The sequence below is a fragment of the Chenopodium album genome, chromosome 16 (genome assembly GCF_948465745.1).
Source record: "Chenopodium album chromosome 16, dcCheAlbu1.1, whole genome shotgun sequence".
Taxonomy (NCBI): domain Eukaryota; kingdom Viridiplantae; phylum Streptophyta; class Magnoliopsida; order Caryophyllales; family Amaranthaceae; genus Chenopodium; species Chenopodium album.
Genome location: NC_137849.1, coordinates 37061984 through 37083435, shown reverse-complemented (window position 1 = coordinate 37083435; position 21452 = coordinate 37061984). Strand labels below are relative to the sequence as shown.

At 33.6% G+C, this 21452-nt stretch overlaps 1 protein-coding gene across 1 annotated transcript; it reads left to right on the top strand.

The window, feature by feature from the left end:
* Positions 1 to 944: 944 nt before the first annotated feature.
* LOC145584195 (wall-associated receptor kinase-like 1) lies at positions 945 to 21321 on the top strand. Its single transcript, XM_081641097.1, has 4 exons — positions 945 to 1653; positions 11094 to 11127; positions 15999 to 16027; positions 20252 to 21321. Exons 1-4 carry the CDS (start codon positions 945 to 947, stop codon positions 21319 to 21321), a joined length of 1842 nt encoding a protein of 613 aa, XP_081497223.1.
* The last annotated feature ends 131 nt before the right edge of the window (positions 21322 to 21452 follow it).

Sequence of the window (21452 nt, the reverse complement as noted above, 5' to 3'; positions counted from 1 at the left end):
ATCCCGTTCACTTTACCTTATTTTTAATGAAATGAAATTGTTTTTATTGAATTGTAATTATTATTGCAGAACTTAAATTATTTTTACTGAGCTGAAATTAATTTAACTAATCTGAAATTATTTTTACTGATTATTTACTATATTTCTTCTTTATAATTACTGATTTTACTGAACTAAAATTATTTATACTGATTTAACTTATTTTTACTGAACTGAAATTATTCTACCGAATATTATTTTTCTTAAGGTGAAGTGAACATGACCTTAGTTTTTTTAATTAAGTCTATTGGAGGTTTGAAGTACTGGATCATATAATATATTTAGTTTAACCGAATATACAAGTTAATTATTGTGTCAAAAAAAAAAGTAAATTTATTGTAAAATAAGTTAAAGTTACCATTATATATTATAAAAGCTACTATATTTTTAACATAATTTTTACCCAAAAAACACTCATAATCTATTTGAATAATCATTTAGCATTTATAACATGTATTTATTAGAAAATACTCATTAAATAGTATACAATCAAATTTATTATAAATTAAACAACATGTCTTGTGTGCGGCTGACTATAGCATGTGAACACTTATAAAAGAACAAAGTAACCCCTATAATACTGGCAACGTAACTTTTATAACCCTAACCGAGTAATTCCTATTATATTGATGAAGTAAACCCGATAACAATAACCGATTAACCCCTATAACACTAATAAAGCAACCCTAGCCACATATAAGAATTTTTGCAAATCAAAAGTTGCCTTTAAATAAGTTAAAAATATCATAAAAATTGTTTAAGTCGCCTCAAACTGACGGTCTTTCAAAAACTTTAATAAAAGTTATTGTGATCGTATTAGAACTTATTCAGTTTATTAATGATATTCGAAAGATATTTAGGGTTATAGTAAAGTCTTAGAATGTGACTAGCAGCAAACTAGAAAAATGAAAACTCTGAACTCCTCCCCACTATTTGTTATCCTAGCATTCATATCATCTTGTTTATGTAGACCATCTGAGCTAGATTGCATACACCACTGTGGAAACATAAAAATCCCATACCCATTTGGTATTGGCCCAAACCACTGTTTCTCCGACCCCAACTTTGCCGTTTCTTGTAATTCATCCTCCTCAAACCAATCAATACCGTATCTAAAAAAACTCGACCTTGAGATTATTGAGGTGCGAAATTCAAGCAAAACAGTAATAGTTAAGCTACCATCGGCCACTGTCTGTAATGGTACTGAGATACATTGGAGCAGTCCTGATATCATTACAACTACTGGCTTTTCATTTGCAGATTCTAATGTTTTCGCATCAGTCGGGTGCCATGGATATGCAATATTCTATAGTTATTATTTTGGTGAAGTGACAATGGAAGGATGCACTTCAATTTGTGCTACTGATCATCAGAAATTGATTCCGACATCACCAGCAGATATGACCATGAAAAAATGTTATGGCTTTAATAATTGTTGTCAAGCAGTCAACCCTCTATTTTATAATGGATATGGTATAAGTGTCAGTGCCAAAGATGGGTCGGCACATTGCAGGTCGGCCTTTTTGATAAGTCGGGAATATTTTCCAACCGTTGCATCCATTGCTACACCGATGTCTACTTTTCCGGTGATGCTTCATTGGCCTATTTATGCAGGTAGTGTGAACTTTATCTATTAAGTGGTACTTTGGTTTTTTGAATTATTTAATCTTATTTTAATTTAGATTATTAAAAATAACCATTTCATACAAATTAATACTTGTATAAAGTTTACATAAGCTTATCTAATCAGTCTCTTATTAATTTAAAAGAAATTTGTAAAAAAGGACCTTTTAAGTGGTCAACTTTGTTTAAAATGACCTTTTAACTGAAAAGTTGTGAAAAAAGATTTTTTAAGGCCCTGTTCTTTAGAGCTGCTCTATTTTGCTGAAATCTGCTCTACTTAAAAAAAATACTTAATATTGAATTATTATAATAATAATTAATATTTAATAATAATAAAAATAAATAATTAATATTTAATAATAATAATAATAACTAATATGGAATTATTATTATAATAATAATATTATTAAAAATTAATATTTAATAATAAAAATAATAAATAATTAATATTTAATAATAATAATATTATTAAAAATTAATATTTAATAATAAAAACAATAAATAATTAATATTTAATAATAATAATATTATTAAAAATTAATATTTTTAATAGTAATAAATAATAAAGAATAAATAAATAAAATTTAATCATAATAATATTATTAAAAATTAATATTTAATAATAATAATAAACAATAAATATTTAATAATTGAAATAATAATTAATATTGAATAATAATAATAATAATAATAAATAATTAATATTTAAAAATAATAATATTAATAATAATAATTAATATTTAATAATAATAATAAATAAATAAATAAATCAATAATAATAATAATAGTAAAAATAATAATGATAATAATATTTTCTCAAAAAAAATAGTAATAATAATACTTATTATTATTAAAAATAATTGATTTTTTATAATAAAAATTAATAGTTAAAGATAATAAATAATATTTAAATATAATACTAATTATTAATTTTTAATAATAAAATTAAAAAAAATAATTATTAATTTTTAATAATAATAATAATAATTAAATAATTAAATAATAATTTTTAATGATAATAATAATAATTAATATTTAATAATTATAATAATAATGCGATAATATTAATAATAGTAATATTAGTAGTAGTAGTAGTAGTAGTAGTAGTAGTAGTAGTAGTAGTAGTAATAATAATAATAATAATAATAATAATAATAATAATAATAATAATAATAATAATAATAATAATAGTAATAATTATAGTAATAATAGTAATAATAATAGTAATAATAATGAAATCTTTTCTGCTCTGCTCGGCTCGGCTCTGCTCTGCTCTGCCCAAAAGCTCAAAAGAACAGGGCCTAAGTTGTATTATGTTCTGAGAGGGTACTTGGCAGAGTTTTCGGGGTGGTTAACGATGAAGCTCTAGCATTGAAACTGACATAAGAGTTACGTTACTTATTAAAAAAAAAAGGACTTTTTGTCATAAACTACCTAATACAACATAAAATTTGTGAGAAACTACCTAATAAAAAAAAATGTTGTAAGAAACTACCTTATAAAAGGTAAAATGTTGAAAAGTACTACCTTTAGCCGAATTTTCACCGTTAATCTAATTTTAAGGCGTTGACATACCTCAAAATACCCCCGAAACCACCACAGAGGTTGCTTTTCAAGGTGGTAAGGTTATTTTTGGGGTGGTTAGAAGATATTCCGAGTTGGTGATGGTAGTTTAATTTCGTGATTCGGGATGTTGATTTTTGGGATTAGAGGTGGTGGTTTTTGGATTGGAGGGTGGTTTCGGCTTGGTGAAGGCAATTTTAAGCAGGTTGTGTTGGTTTTAGGGTGAAAGCGGTGGTTTTGGGGGTGTTTTTTGGTGGGTTAATGGCGGATTTCCGACAGAGGTAGTATTTAACAACAATTAACATTTTGTTGAGTAGAGCCTTACAACATTTTACCTTTTATTATGTAGTTTTTTACAACATTTTTTTATTAGATAGTTTCTCACAAAATCTGGGCTTTATTAGGTATTTTTTTGACAAAAAATCCAAAAAAAAAAATCCCTTTTTTTCCCAATTTCCCTCCTTTTCGAACTACCCCTTTCATCTTTCCCCTTTCTCTTTCTATCGAAAAGGAGAGAAATTTGGAGAAAAGGGATTTTTTTTTTAAAAAAAGTCACGTGAAAGTCAACGTTAGAGCTCCATCGTTGACCACCCCAAAACTCAGCTAAGTACCCCCTTACAACATAATACTCCCTCCGTCCCCTTTTGTTTGTCACTATTGAAGGAAAATCACGGGAATTAAGGTGGAAAATGTGAAGTAATAAAAGTATTTGGGAAAATAAAATTTTCAATTAATAAAGTAATAAAAGTACATGAGAAAGAGACATTTCCAATAAAAAAAATAATTAAAATACATGAGAAAGATAAATTAATAGATTCAAGAGTAAAACAATTAAATTAGTAAAAGTTGGAGTGCTTTCCTTCAATAATGCTCCAATTACTTCTAATTCCATAAATACAGCTAAACTTTTACAATTACCCAATCTATTGTCCACATCACCATTTAACATATTAAATTTTTTTTTTTTAAAAAAAAAAATTTACACAAAATCGTCACTTGAGGGCTTGTTTAGTATCATTTTTGGTTTTCAATTTCCTGTTTTTTTTTAAAACCAAAAACCAAAAACAGGAAACAAGAAAAAGGTGTTTCCACTTTTTTGTCAGTTTTTAAATTTATCATGATTTTAATAAATTTAAATGATTTTTATTCATTATGGGACATATATCATATACTTTTAAAAAACAAAAAACCAAAAAACAGAACAGCAACACCAAACGAACCTTGAGTTAGCGGTTTTCAATTGGGGGAAAACCGCCAACTCGAGTGGCGGCTTCTATTTTATGTAAAAAGAAATTCTCTATAAAAATTCTACATTAATCCAGGCAAGAATTCATCGTAAAATTAATTATACACCTCCCGTTAAAAAAAAATCAAATCTTAATTTGATAGTGAAAAAAAATCAGAGTAATCTAAATTTAGAGAGAGAAGGGGAAGAACAATAGAGAGAAATTGTCATATGTTTCATTAATATGGAAAATATTACAATGAGGAATATATATAATATAGATAAGGAAAAATTGATAAAAATAATCTCAACTTTAATCCATTCGCTTTTAATAATCCCAACTTTAGATTATTATTGAATAATCCTAACTTTAGGGGGTATTCGCTTTTATTGGTCCCAACAAATCTCATAACCAATTATAATAAGTTGTTGGACATGTGTCATTACCTAAGTGGTCCAAAAAAATCAAATAAATAATACAAAAAAAATTAAAAAAAAAAAACCAATCCTAACACTCAGCCCCTACCACTGCCGGCAGCGAGCAACCCCTTTTCCCCAGTCCCTACCTTCTCCGACACCCCTTAACCCCCAACCCTACTGCCCGCAACCCACTTTCCCAGCCCCACCTTCTCCGACACTCCCTAACCCCCTCGAAACCACTACTCTACTCATCCAACCGCCCCGAAATCACCCCTACCCACCACCGCAAATTCGACTATCTCTCCTTCCTTAGCCCCGAAACATCATCCCATCACCTTCCCTAGTCCCGAAACCCCATCTTATCCCCTTCCCCAACCCTGAAACCCTCCTAAAGAGGAGTTTTGGGCCTGAAATGGGGACAATGGTGGTTTTTGTAGTGGGGGAAAAGGGAGGAGGGGGTGATTTTTAGTGTCTGGGGGTGGGAATTGGGTTGATACATGGTGGGTTGGGAAGGAGGGGCGATTTTCGGACAATTTCGGGCTTGGTCGAGGTAGGGGAGGGGTGGGGAAGGTGGAGCTACCGTAGGTGGGGAGGAGAGGAGGTGGTGCCTTTTTTTATTATTATTTTTCCTTTTTTTAAAATTTTAATTTTATAAATTTTATTTTTGAACCATTTAGGTGCTTCCACGTGTCAATTGAAATTAAAAAAAATAATAAATTAATAAACCTATTTAATCGGCTACCGGTCACTCGGGACCAATAAAAGCGAATACCCCCTAAAGTTGGGATCATTCAATAATAATCCAAAGTTAGGATTATTAAAAGCGAATGAGTTAAAGTTGGAATTATTTTTATCAATTTTTCCTATAGATAATCATAATAGAAAGAAGAAAACTAATACAATTTAATACGGAGTAGTTAGATCTAAACTACATAATTACTAAAATGACAAGTTTCATGAACCTTGCTGGCTGCTATACCTTTATGTGATGATGAAGGCAGTGATTCTAGTGGTGAAGTGGGCAAAGGAAGCAGCGCAAACTCCACACTAAACTTAACAGTATATACTTCGTATAGATCGTATATAATGATGAAAAAAATTAGGATTAAGAGAATTGCAAGATAATTCCATGAAACTACCCAGGACCAATTGAATTAAAAAAATAAATATCAAATTCCCAAACTTAATCGAAAAATCCCCTTACCAATTAAATTTGAGAATGAAAATTTGAAAAATTAATGAGAGAAGTAGAGAGATGAGATGATTGAGATTTGGAATTTGAGTGAGGTAGAATGGATGATGGGCAATGGAGAATTGGGGACTTTGTTTTTATCGAAAAAAAGTGATTAGTTTGAGAGTGAGAGAACAAAGAGAAGAGGATGGAGTTTTGATAGTGACTAATGAGTGGAAACTGCTAATTGATGTAGCGGTGTTCCCACTTAAATCGCCATATGAGATAGCAGTTTTGCTAAAAAATAGAAAAAAAAATTAAATTCATTAATAGCTGACATAGACAGTAATTTGGGAATATTTAAAAAAGTAGCAGTATATATGGAATTGTCAATCTTCCCAACAATATTAAGGGAAAGCATTCCAAAAGTTGACACAATTTTATGGCAAATGTTAAGGTAAAATAGGAATATGACTTAATAAGGACAAAAAAATGAGGGTTTAAAAGTCTTTTTATATATCTTAATAATTATGAAAATGTGAAATGTGACAAACATCTAGGGGCACCCAAAATGACAAAAGTGACAATCAAATAGGGACGGAGGGAGTACAACTTAAAAAATCCTTTTTAACAACTTTTCACTTAGAATGTCCCTTAAACAAAGTTGATCATTTATAAGGTCATTTTTCACAAATTTCTCTTAATTTAATAAATCTCCAACCTAGATTTTTTTTCCCCTATCTTATCTTATTAGGCAAAACCTAACGAGCGTCCTTGGGGCGTTAGATAAGAAAACTAAATGTGAAAATATTAAAGAAAAATTATCATTAATTACACCAATCGACGAGTGGTTTTGTCATGCATTCCGAACTTAATATTATTTTAAGTAATATATTAAGTAATTATCCAAGGTCAATGTCAAAATATAATTTTATTGAGCTCCCTCTTATTAAGTAATATGTTAGCAAGATCCCTCTCATCAAGCTCTTTAATTATTGTGATTTGTTGTGCCAATTATTGTCAATGTCAAAATATAATTTTAAGTAATATGTTAGCAAGATCCCTCTCATCAAGCTCTTTAATTATTGTGATTTGTTGTGCCAATTATTGTCAATGTCAAAATATAATTTTAAGTAATATGTTAGCCAGATCCCTCTTATTAAGCTCTTTGATTATTGTGATTTGTTGTGCCAATTATTGTCAATGTTAAAATATAATATTAACTAGGAATGAGCAAAAATTCAGCGTACCCTTACCAGGAATCAAAACTTGCTCGGAACCCAGGTTTTAGAATCGGAACCTGTAGATCAGGTTCTGGTTCCGGGTAATAAAATTTTAGACTTTGAACCTGTAGGGTACCCTGTTAGTATTCCCTGTAGGTTATACGAAATTGGAACATATCATTTAAGCCTTATATCAAAATTATATAATTAAGTAAGCCTCAAAATAAACTTGACCCTAAGCTTATACATCATTTCTCAGTTCCTACACCAGCTATCACCTACCTCTCTCCTTCCTCTTATTCATTTTTCATCTTACTCTTAAATATTTAATTAATGGTATTAATATAAGTATTTGCATCAAATATACTAGACAATTAGTGTTGGTTTGTTATATTTGTATTAAAGTTGTAAGCTTTTATTGCGAACATCTATTTTTTTTATCAAGTTACTATATATTATGCTTATTTTGAAAGATAGGGTACCCTGTTCGGGAACTGGAACCTGCAAGTTTTGGTTCCGATCTCTATTTTCAAGAACCTGTTGCAACAGGTTCCGGTTCCAGGTCTTGAGATTTTTACAAGGTATCCTGCTTCGCTCACCTTTAATTTTAACTGATGCCAAGGAGGAGAAACATAGAAATACGAACGAATTTCAATGTCAATTTCATTGCCACGGGCTGTTGTATTGATGATGGTAGGAAGTTTAGAGAAAGGATGAAGAAGTAGTTGAGAAAAAATTTAAGTGGAGATGCTTTTAATCTTGGAAGTACCCAAGTTAATTAGGCTGAATTTTGTCTATGATCCTTCCGCAATTTCTGATGAATTTCAGAGAAGCCATTGTGGCTTCAAAAATTGGTTCTGCTTCTAAAAGTTACCACCACCTTGTGACCTATAATTCTTATTCCTTCCTGAATCATGGTAAAACCTTTTGTCAGCAGCAAATGCCATTGATTCATGCTGAGAAGATAATCCTGAGATCTCCTTATGTTTTTCCTCCCGAGCAAACATCCTATAGGCCTATGTAACCTTATATAAAGATTGCATCATCAACAAATTCCCCCTAACTGCTGCAAACTGGTCAGTCAACTTCATCATAAACTGAATCACCATTTTTTGTTGATGTTGCTCAAAAACTCTCTTGGTAAGATTACATGTACAATTATTGCAAGTACAGTATGGCAATGGCTGAGCCTCATCAATTGCATCCCAAATAGACTTGATTCCAGTGAAAAACTCAGAAACAGAATGAGAACCTTGAGTAGTTTCAGCTAGCTTCTGTTCAAGTGCATAGATTTGAGCAAGAGAAGTGTATCCAAAACGTTCCTCAAGATCTAACCAGATTTCTCTAGAAGACTTCATGAACATAACACTGCTAGCTATGCTCTCTTCCAGATTAAACAAAATCCAGGAACACACCAAATCATTACACCTTTCCCAAGCCTTGTATTCATCACTAAGAACATCATTAGGTTTAGTGTAAGTTCCATTAACAAATCCTACTTTGTTCTTGGCTAAAAGAGTCAATAGCATAGCTTTTTTCCAACTGGTGAAACCATCACCACCAAACTTGAAGGATACTAACTGAATCGAGTTAGCATTTAATTTGAAGGATGAATGTAGTATATACTAGCAGGGTTTTGATTCCAAGGAAGAACAACATGTACATTGTTTTGATTTCCAGCCATAATCATCAAGAAACTAAGCAAATTTAGGTATAATTTGTGAAATCTAGGTGTATTAGATGAACAGAAACAATTTGAACGAAAAAATGCAGCAAAATTCTCAACAAAACCTCAAGAACAGAATGAATTCTCAACAGAAACACAAACAACAGTATTTGAACAAACGATCAAAATTTGAAGTAGAACTTACTTCAACAGAATCTGAAGCAAAATCAGACAAAGAATGTTGCGGAAAATCAGGAACTACTAGCAAGATCTCTGCTCTGATACCATGATGAATTTCAGAGAAGCCATTAAAATCAGCTCAAGCTTGAAAGATGAACTCAGAGCTAAATAAACTTTTAGAGAAACTTTTATTGATTTTTGTATGAGTGAATGAATAATACAATTTGGGTTAAAAACCCATATATATAACAGAAAATATGAGTTTGTTATTTGTAACAACTTTTGCCACGTCATAATCCTACATGGCAGGGATGATAACAAACTAGCTAGTTCTAGAACTTTCTAGAAACTAATCTCTGATCTGAGCCTTTTGAGGTGTGCAGCTGCTGCTTGCTTGAGTTGCTTGTATGCTAACTGCTACTGTCTCCAATAATTTCTAACATAATCCTATAGTACCCATGTATCAAAGCAACAACGTTTTCTAAAGGCCAAATGAACCAAAACCTTAACTGACATTTTTCAACACGCAATTTTAAAAAAAAAAGTAATAGTTGGCTAATAACGACACCCTAACGAAAAATGTTAAGTGGTAGCAAGATTTATTTTGGTAGTGTAATAAAATAAAATTTTATATAAAACATAAAAATCAAAGTGGTGTTTTTTAAGTGGTAATAAAAGTTAGGAAAAATACACTTTAATAATCCCAATTATTGCCGATTTACCTACCATAATTCTAACTAAGGTTTATTTTTTAATAATCCTAATTATGCACTCAGTTTTCCTAGAGCAGACCCAACCGATCATCAACCTAATATAACAGGTTGCTTTGACATGTGACATCACGTGAGTGGTTAAAAAAAATTAAAAATAAAAATAAATAAAAACTAAAAACTGAAAAAATAAAAAAAAATAAAAAAAAACCCTCTCCTCCGTACCAGCCACCCCCATCCCCCTAACCTAACCGGATCCTGCCACCACCTTGCCGGGAACCTCCCCTTTTCCCTTTCACAGCCCCACCCCCGAAACTGCCCCTTTACCTCCCCCCCCCCACCCCCGAAATTGCCTTAAACTAATCCCAGCCATCCGTTGATTATTATCTTCAAGCTCAGCAGTAGTTTATTTATTAATTCTTGTTACATATGTTGTGAATTTTTGAATTGGTAAAGTAATTTAGGGTTTATGTTTTGTAAATTTTTTGTGGGTTGATTGAAATTCGAATGAAACGATGTAGTTAACGCCAAATGCTAGAACGAAAGTTTGGCGAAATTGATACAAAGTCGTCGTTGATGCCAATGAAGGTCGCTGAGAAGAGAAGCTTGCTCAAGAAGCATCGTGAAGGTCTTCAAGCTCAGCAGTAGTTTGGGGTTGTGATGGGCTGGAGTGTGGTTTTGGGTGTATGGGTGGCAGAGGACGCCCAACTATTTTCGGTGGTTAAGGGTGGTTGGTAGGCCATTTTCCAGCGAGGTTAGGTGGTGGGGAAAGGGAAACGGCGACCTAGTGGCTAGGAATCTGGGATGGTTTTTGTAATTTTTTTATTAAGCCAATCATGTGCTGACATGTGGCGTTAAAAAAAAGTTTATCCTTTCAGCAAGTAACCGGTTTTTGGGTCTACTCTAAGAAACCTGAGTGCGTGCATAGTTAGGATTATTAAAAAATAAACCTTAGTTGAGATTATTGTAGGTAAATTGGCAATAGTTGGGATTATTAAAGTGTATTTTTCCTAAAAGTTAACATTTTCAAATAATAATAAGGAAAAATTAGAAATAATAATCCTAACTTTCATGTACTACCTCCGTTTCATATTTTTTGCAACGATTTAACATAAAGTAGACAGAAAAAATGTCTAATCGTTGCAAATAATATGAAACAGAGGTAGCATTTTGTTTCAACAATCCCAAATTTAGATTATTCTGGAATAATCTAAAATTTCTTCCATTAACCGGTCAACAAAAGTCAATGACCTATTATATCAGGTCACTTGAGACGTGTCAAGTCTTGATTGGTCCAAAAAAAATTTAAAAATAAAAAACAAAAAACAAAAAAAATCCCAAAAATCATAAAAGTCACAGAACCACCACTCAGCCTCCCCTTCACCGACCGACCCACCCTAACCTCTACCACACTTCCAAACTGCTGGCCTAGTCGCCAACCCGCCGCGCTTTCCTGAACCCCCCGGCTTCGCCATTTTCCACTCTCCCCAAAACACCTTCCCATTCCCCCACGAAACCACCAACAAAACCCCTCCTCACTGCCCGAAATCCCAAATATTTCCTCCCACCACCCCAAAACCATAGAGCGAGGCTAGAGTTTTCGATGGTGGGGGAGGGGTTTTGTGGTTTTTGGGTGTGGGGGAAGTGGTTTGAAGGGATATTCGAATGGAGGGAGAGGTTCCAAGGGAGGTTGGGGGTTTTTGATTGAGAAATGTCATCGGAAAATTGGAAAAGGAGATAACCAGGGGGGAGGGGGAAACCGATGCAAGGGGAGGGGAGTTAGCGACATAGGAGAGGGGAATAGTAGCAGCCAAAATTTGGGGTGAGGCTGGTGGTTTTTGGGGTTTGGTTGGTGGCCGGAATTTGGGGTTAGGCTGGTGGCCGGAATTAGATGCTTGGCTAGTGATTTTTTTTTTTTTTTTTTTTGTAAAAAAATTGTTTGTTTTCTTTTTTGTTTTATATTTTTGTAGCCAATTAACTTGTGACACGCGCCACTTAAAAAAATAGTCTATTCAATCGGTCACCGATTTTTGAGATTGAAGAAAATCAACAGCCCTCAAAGTTCGGATTATTCAAGAATAATCCAAAGTTGGGATTATTGAAACAAAATTCGTAAAAGTTGGGATTATTGTTTCTAAGTTTTCTTAATAATAATTTGATTTAAATTCAAATCTACTTGCTTATTTTGATTCAATCTTCTTCATTCTGCATGATTTATTCCTTTTTTTCTAGGAAAATGATATTAATAAATCTAACTTTGTTTTGTTTTCTTTTAATAATCCCAACTTTGGATTATTCTAACTTTGGATTATTCTAGAATAATCCAAACTTTGGGGGCTATTTACTTTCTTCAATTCCAGTAACCGGTGATTGGTTGAATGAGTTTTTTGTTTTTTATTTGTGAAAAACTACCTTTTAAACTCCGGATTTTGCGAAAAACTACCCTAAAAACAAAATGTTGTAATTAACTACCTTATAAAGTATAAAATGTTGTAACTGACTACCCTCTACCCTAATGACACATTTGACTTTTATTTCCTGACGTTGACCATGTCACGTGTGGGTCACGTGGCCTTTTGATGGCTTAATTCCCCCTTTTCCGCCCAAATTTTCCCACTTTACACCAATTCAGCCCATATAATTATCAAAGGGGTTGCAAATAAGCAGTATAAAATATGATTAATTGTATTGTTAAGGAAAAGATTTGGTGTAAAGCGGGAAAAGTTGGGGGAGGGGGGGGGGGATTAAGTCATGCTACAAAATTATGTCAATATAGCATCACCAAAAATTCGTTGCTATTCACCAAAAATTCATTGCCAACTCTATTTAGCAATGGGTTGGAAACGAAAATTTGTTGTTGCTAAAAGACTTGTTGCCATGGGATTTTGGCTACCAGTTGCAAATCAATTTTGTTGCAATATTGCATCCATTTAAATATAGTTTCCATGATGGTTGCTGTTTTTGGTGCATTCGTTGCCAACTTTGGCAACAGATTACCATTGGTTGTTGCTAAAATTAGCAACAAATTATTAATGTTAGTTCCTAAGATAGAAACAAATTATTAATGTTGGTTCCTAAAAATAGCAACAAATTATTAAAGTTCGGTTCAACCCGATCCCTGCCTTTACCAATCTGAAACCTCACTCGGGTCAACTCAACTTGACTTTGCATGTAAGGCTCTTTAAATCACCAGTCTCAAGAATCGCAGTTGGTAGGAGTCGAACTTGTGACCTTAAAGTCACAGGGTGAATCTCTTACCAACTATACCAAGTACTATTTGTTTAGTTCTATGCATATAATTTATAATAAGTGAACGAAATATTAGAGACGAAATTGAAAAATTTGTCTCTAAATTAGGGACGAAATCAAAAATCCGTGTCTAAATTAGAGATGAAATTGAAATCTGTCTCTATTTGATGTCATTATAGTAACATTTAAAAAGAAGAGTGTATTCCAATAATTTTATACATAATAGCAAAAACTAGCCTACATATAAACTAACAACAACATGTAACACAATTTGTTTCCAATGGCAACAAATAAAAAAATACGTTATCATCTAGAAATAATAGTTTAGACGACTTGTTTCTAATGGCAACAATTTAAAAATTCATTGTCTTTGTTTGATTCTAAATCAATACAAATAAAATATTTGTTGCCATAGTTTGTTACTATATGGCAACGAGAGAAAAATATGATGCCATCTAGTAACAACTAGTAAGACAATTTGTTTTAAATAGCAACAAATCAAAAACATGTAGCCATTAATTATTAAAAAACTAAACCATAAAATGTCGATTTTAATTAGGCAATGAAAAAATTATATTCGTTGCTATTTAGCAACGTTTTAAAAATTTGTTGCCAAACTTAGTTGCTAAAAAGCTTTTACTTTTGTAGTATCATTACATGGTCACGTGACCCTCAAGTGACATGGTCAACGCCGGAAAATAAAAGTCAAATGTGTTATTCTGGTGGGAGGTAGTCAATTACAACATTTTATACTTTCTAAGGTAGTTAATTACAACATTTTGTTTTTAAGCTAGTTTTTCGCAAAATCCGGAGTTTAAAAGGTTGTTTTTTACAAAAAATCCCATTTTGGAATAATCCCAACTTTGAGGGTTGTTTACTTTCTTCAATCCCATATTATTCAAAAAAAGTCAATAACCTGTTATTTCAGATTACTTGACACGTTTCAAGTCCTGATCGGTCCAAAACATTATAAAAAGTTAAAACGGAAAAAAAAAACAAAAGATACAAAAAAATCCCATAAAACACCAGCCCACCCTAACCTCTACCCTACTGCCCAGCCTGCGCCCCTATCTCGTCGGCTCGCGGCGCCTCCCCCATCCCCTGGTGTCGTCGTTTTCATCCTTCCCTGCGACACCCTAACATTCCTCCACGAAACCACCAAGGAAACCCCTCCTGTGCGCCTTCACTCCTAAAAACCCCAAACTCCTCGGAATCCACCCCAAACCCCTAACAACTAGGGTTTTCGATGGTGGGGGAGCGGTATTTGAGGGTTTTCAGGCGTGGGGGAGGTGGTTTTTAGAGGCTTCCAATTGAGAGAGCTATCCAGAATATGGGAAAAAGGAGATAAGGAGGGAGGTTGGGGGTTTCCGGTGGAGAAAGCTAGCCGAAAAAGGAGATAAGAAGGGCGGGTCGTGGAACCGGCGCGGGGAAAGGGGGAAATCGGCGCAGTCGGGCTACTAGAAGGCGTTAAGGGGGTGGCAGATCAAGTAGCTTAGGCCGGTGCTAAGGGTTTTGGCTTGATGCTTTTTTATTTTTTTTATTTTGTTTGTTTTTAATTTTTTTTTAAGTTTTTAACCAATTATTTTGTGATATACTTTTTTATTTTTTTTTATTTTTTTTTTTTTTTTTTGAATTTTACCACCTACTATTTTTTAAAACATCAAAACTCCCCACCTACTTGGCTCTTAACTCAAATGTGATGTCATGTGGGGCCCACTAGGGGTGAAATTTCGGTTTGCGGTGTGGTTTATAGCCCAAACCGAAACCAAACCACATTAATTCGGTTTTGGGATTTTTTAAACCACACCGCACTATATTACTATTGAAACCAAACAAAACCACATCGTTTTAAATTCATTTTTTCACACTACAAGAAAATTGTCTTTTCGTAGCAATTATTTTGTAGCGATTGTACATTCGCTACAATATGCAAGTATGTTTGTGAAATAATTAAGATAATGGTATCATTTTACAATCGCCATGGTTTTCCCATATAAAATCGATACGGAAAACAAAATAATACATATCCACACTATTTTTGCACATTTATATAATTATGAGAAATCGTATCATTTACAATCGCCACTAAATCCTAAAAATCGATACGAAAAGCCTTTTCTACAATAGATGTATAAATATTGTTTGACAAAGAATACATAAAATATGTCATAGCTTATTGGTGAAATATTTAATATAAGAGTTTGAGGTTGCATGTTCGAATCACGTAAAGATCATATGTATGATTTTTTTTTTTTTAAGAAAATGAGTTCAACATTTATAGAAATTATAATCGGTACAATAATCACCACGATTGGATGTAGTTTTTCGTATCGATTATTGAGGCCAACCCCAGCGATACTGAAAACCACTACTAAAGGTTAAGGCAAGGCGGATATTGTATCGAATGACCATTCGTTGGGAAAACTTTTTGTTGCAATTACAATTGATACAAAAGGTTAAAATAATCGCTACGAAAAGGTTATTTTTTTGTAGTGTCAAAAGAAAATCGAACCACACCGAAATTTTTCATCCTCTTCCTTCTTGCTCCATCTAATTGGTCATTCACTGTATCCGCCCACATTGGTTGACATTCTAGGTCATAAAAAAACACAAGTTATATTATTATTTTTATGTTTATGTATATGTAGGGTTAAAATTAAATTAGTATTGGGCTAGACTATAATTAAAATATGGGCCATAATACGGTTTGGATTTCGGATTTTTGTTTTTCAAATCTTAAAATCGAAACCAAACTATATTAATTCGATTTTGGGATTCCTCAAACCGCACTGAACCAAATTAGAAAAAAGACCGAACCATATTTCTAATTTAATTCGATTTTGTTTGTGGTTTGGTTCGGTTTGAAATCACATTAGTTTCACCCCTAGGGCCCACTAACTACTTCCCCCCCCCCTTTTCCTTCCCCTTCTTTCTATCTCATATTGTACTCCTCTCTATGTTAGGGAAAAACTTCAATTCGTGAAAAAATTAACATGAATATTTGTAATTTAATTTGAAATTTTTCCCCAACTTTGAGAAGAGTAAAATATAGGAGAATGAGAAATCGAAAGAGAAAGAAAAAAAAAGGAGGGGAATAGGATAAGAAGGTAGTTAGTGAGCCTAACATGACATCACACTTCAGTTCAGAGCCAAGTAGGTGGTAAAATTCAAAAAAAAAAAAAATTATAGGTGGTAATTGCTAAAACAACAACAATTGTAGGAGATAATTGTAAAAAAATCCTCCAAAATAATCCAAACTTGAGATTATTAAAAGAAAAAGGAGCAAAGTTGGAATTATTAATATTAAATTTTCCTTTTTTCTATAAATTTCTAAATCAATCCAGTTTGATGTTGTGAAAGTTGAAATTGCAAATTCAATTGAATAGTTTTATGCTTGTTTGTAGTAATTAATGCAAAATTTGAAAGAATTTTATTAGTTTTGTTGAAAAATTGAAGGTTGTAATGAAGTTAAGATGAATGTTTTGAAAATTAGAGATAAAGAAAAGGTGGAGAGAGAAATGAATTTGAAATTCTGATTTTTTTTTTTTTTTTTTTTTTTTTTTTTTTTTTTTTGGGGTTCATTTTTAATTCATAATCTCACTTGTTTATATTTCTTTATTTTAACTGTGTGTTATTTCACTTTGATTTTCAATAAGAGCATGGTAGTATTATGGTACCCAATTAAGGGGTACTTAAAACTAATGTTTAACCTTCAAATATAAGGGATAACTGCTATTTGAAGTAACGATTTTAACTTATATTTGAAAGCTAGTAAATATATTGTCCTTAAGGGATTATTAGCCTTAAAAGTATATCGCTAAATACGCTAAATACACTTTAATTGGCGATTTACTTTTACCTTTTATTAAAGTGTATTTGGTGATTTACTTTTATCTTTTATTAGCCTTATCAACTTATAATTTCCCGTAATCTCGATTGAGATATCCTGGCCTAGATCTAAGGGTTAAGGTTTCTTTTCAATTCTTACCCTGCTAATGTAAGTTGTTATGTCTTTATATCTCTATGATCCATCTTATTAGCTTGAGTAATATATGCTTTTGGAAAATTAATAGTAAGAGTATGCTATAAATTTGTATGGTTATATTTGCAAGTAACTAAATTTTGTGTGATTGACAGATAAAACGACGACTATTAGATTTTTCATATTCATCTTTTCATCAGGTAAGTTTTCCTTTTTTCTAATATACGAAGTGTAAGATAACATACCAAGTGCCTTCAAAAAAAAAAAGATAACATACCAAGTGTAAAAAACTTCACGTGTTAATTATTCTTGGACGAAAAGAGCACTAATAAATATTTAATTTATTGTATTGGAAATGAATATGAAGGGTAAAATAAAGCTAACCATCTTTTAAATAAGAACTTTAGACAAACAGATCAAACCTATTGATTTGAGTGATGACATGAAGTGTATTTTAATTAATGTTTTAGTTGGATAAGAAAGAAGGAAAGAAAGGAAGTAGATGGAAGAGAAAGACAAGCAAAAGTTGAATTCCATTTCTCCCCAAATTCTCTCCAATCATTGTTGCCTAAAGCCACCCCAAATGCTGATCCCTCACCACTCACTGGCATCCCAATTTCATCCACCAGGATTGATGAAATAAAATTGTGTGCGCCGGTGTATATCATGACTAGCACCTTCCTCTCCTTCACTTTCCACCTTAACTTCATAGTTTTGGGTTCTAGAGTCCGACCACCAACCAAAGGGAGACCTCAATGGATGCCCCTCCTGTGTCGGCCTCGTACTCCTCGGCTTCTCTCTGATCTTCCGGTTTCGTACCTTCACAACTGTTGGCCACCAAAAGCACGTTAGTTCTTTCGTCTTACACAGGTTGCTGTCTAGCCGAATGCCCCACCTCTTATCACAATGAAAGCACAAGCCTTTTGTTCTCCTCTCTTGCAGTGTCCAAACTCTATGAGCCTTTGTGTCTCTTTAATGGGCTTGTTTGACACCATATAGCTAGTTCGGGCTATGGGCAAAGCTTTAGAAATGCCTTAAACATTGGGACTTCAAATTAAGGTTTGAATTAACACACCACTGCCACATTTTCTCATTTGGACCAATTAGTTGTTGGTGTAGTGGTGATTGAGACTACACTTGGTAAGAAAAAACCTGTGTTCGATCCCCCGCAACAATGATTGGGAGGGGATTGGAACCTAGCCACTCAGAACTGATCCCGAATCCGAATTAGCCCAAAGGGTGAATCGGGTGAAACACAAAAAAAACATTTTCTCGTTTGGGTCATGTAACGAACTCTGCCGAACTGACCTAGATGCGCGTTTCTATAACCAAGGTTCGCCTCTTTGGTGTCACTGAGCGGTTCCTCTCTTCAATATATCCTACCATATCTATTGACAGAATGACAGATCTAAGTTATAAGGGTCAAGATGCCTCATTTCAGCCTTAATGTCCTCCTTAAATAATAATATTATGAAGGAAATTTTGACATTTGCTATCAGGGAAAACACCTCGCTTTACATTTGCTACCGGTTAAATTTTTTTTTTTATTTTATTTTGCTACCGCCTAAATCAGAGTTTGTTAAAAATCACTATCACTTAACGGAATCCGTTATTCAAAAAAAAAAAGCCACCATTAACAAAACCTCAGCCCCTCCCGTCAGCCACCCTCCCCCTTCCCCTGCCGGTAGCCGGCGCTGGCGACCCCACCTGAATCGAACCCCTCCCCTTCCCCCATCAAAAAACCGACACCTCTAACCTTAAACCACCAGCCCGAACCACCCTAAATGGGTTTTAGGGTTTCACTTATGGTGGTTTTGGGTGGTTGGGGAACTCCTTCGCGCGGCTGATTGGTGCTCTATTACGGTGAAGAGAGGTGCGGGTTGAAATTGTGGTGTTATGGTGGGCGTTTTGCTGCTAATTTGCGGTAGACGGTTTTTCCAACATGGTTGGGTGTCGGTTTGGGGGAAGGGAGAGAATAGGGGTGGCTGATTAGTGGGCGTGAGATTGTTGGGCGGTTCGGGTTGTCAGTTTGGTCGTTTCCGGCATGGTTGGGTGTTGATTTGGGGGAAGAGAGGGGGGGAGGGGGGTGGTGGATGTAGTGGCTGCCGGCAGCCACAAGTGGAGACGGCGTTGGGCAGCGTTGATGGGGATAAGGGAGGTGGCTGGAGGTGGCTTGGGACGAAGTGGTGGCTGGACGGTGGTTGGGAGCCACTAACGGAAATAGTAACGGTGTTAGACAATAGGTAGTGATTTTTAAAAACTCTAATTTAGGCGGTAGCAAAGTAAAAAAAAAAAAATTTAACCGGTAGCAAATGTGAAGCGAGGTGTTTTTCATGGTAGTAAAATGTCAAAATTTTTTATTATTAAATTATATTTCCCTAACATCAAACTTTTAGGGACATCCTCCTATGGAAAAGCCATCTCTATATATACTTTCGATGGTTATCGGGGTCCTTCCCTTCCGAGATTGACATTTTCAACTTTTGATGGCGTCGATCGATGACCCCCACCACCATCTCCTCTTCTTACATATGTTGGTTAATACTCCTGTTATATATCCTCCTCACTTCTGTGTTATTTTCATGCACCTGGCTGACCGAAACCTTTGTTCAGTTGAATGACTGGTGGTGGTTGACCTCCTAGCTTACTTCCCACCAACACCTTCATACTAATAATTAATTAATTATTGTCTATGTAGCGTGATACTTGATGAAAAGTTAACGCGCTAAGCGTTGCTGGCTTGTTGCCTCGTGACATAGCTAAAAATTTATATCAATTATATAATATGACATGGGCTAGCCAAAAAACAATAAAGGGTAGTGTAAACAAATAAGAAATAAGTTTTTTTTTTCCAAAGATTATCTCATATTGTGAATATATAATCGCAAACTTACAATTGAAAAAATAAGAAAAGAAATTGATGGAGTATTTGTTAATGCATTTTATATGAATATGGTGTACTATTGAGTTGGTATGTAATTTAAGCTTGTATAAAATGCATAAAATAAAACAAGGGCAACATATAAGCGTAGCATAAAATAGATTTTCTTATTTGATATTAGTTTATAAATGGATAACAAAATTACGCGCAAATGAGTGTAATTGATAAATATATTTCATTAAAACAATATATCTATGTAATTGTGTTAGTTGGCCATGTATTTATATGATGTATACGACCTTGAAATATGCAGTTGTAGGTTCAATTACTTTGATGTGCTATTGTGTTGGGCAATGTTGGTGGTGCAAAACAAAACGAAGAAGAAAGGAAACAAAGCTCAGAAAGAAATACTTCAAGGGAAGATTAGAAGAACAAAGGATAAACCAAGAAGAAGCTCAGAAAACTAAACTCTTTACAGAGAATGAGTTAAAGAAAGCAACTGACAACTTCAATGAAAATCGCGTAATTGGTAAAGGGGGACAGGGTACGGTGTATAAAGGAATGCTAAGTGACGGGAAACTAATCGCTGTCAAAACATCAATCTCATTGAGTGAAAGCCATTGGAAGGAGTTCATAAATGAGGTGATTATTCTTTCACATATCAACCATAGAAATGTAGTAAAGTTGCTTGGATGTTGCTTGGAAACTAAAACTTTACATTTAGTTTACGAGTTCATCCCAAATGGCACTCTTTCGAAACACATTCATAGTCCTCATGAAGAGTTTCGAGTAACATGGGAAATTCGTCTAAGAATTGCATCTGAAGTTGCTGGGGCTATTGCTTATCTACATTCATCGTCTTCAACTCCTATCTATCATAGAGACATTAAATCATGTAATATACTCTTGGATCACAAGTACACGGCCAAAGTTTGTGATTTTGGAATTTCGAGATCAATTAGTATGGATCAAACCCACTTAACAACTTGTGTACGTGGGACATTTGGTTATCTCGATCCTCAATACTTCCGTTCAAGGCAGTTCACCGAAAAGAGTGACGTTTATAGTTTCGGAGTGGTTTTGGTTGAAGTATTAACAGGACAGAAGCCAATACGTGTGACTTCAGACTATGCAACGAGTTTGGTGATGCAATTTGTTGAAACTAAGGATTCTTCTCTATATAATCTGTTGGATCCTATGATCTTAGAAAGTAGCAACATGACTGCAGAGATAATGGTAGTTGTAAGTCTTGCAAAGTGTTGTCTGCACCCCGAAGGAGCTTTAAGGCCAACAATGATGCAAGTCGCCATGGAACTAGCGTGTTTGAGCAAAAAGGTACATGCAAAAGTTGCTATATCATCAGAAGGAAACACATCAGATCTAAGTTAAGAGTGTTTTTCTACAAAAATACAACTAAACGAACCATGCTCCTTTTGAATCCATTACAATTAAAATGTACTCCTTCCGTTTCAAAAAACTGGCTCCACTTTTCGTTTCCGGCTATTTTTAAATACTTGCTC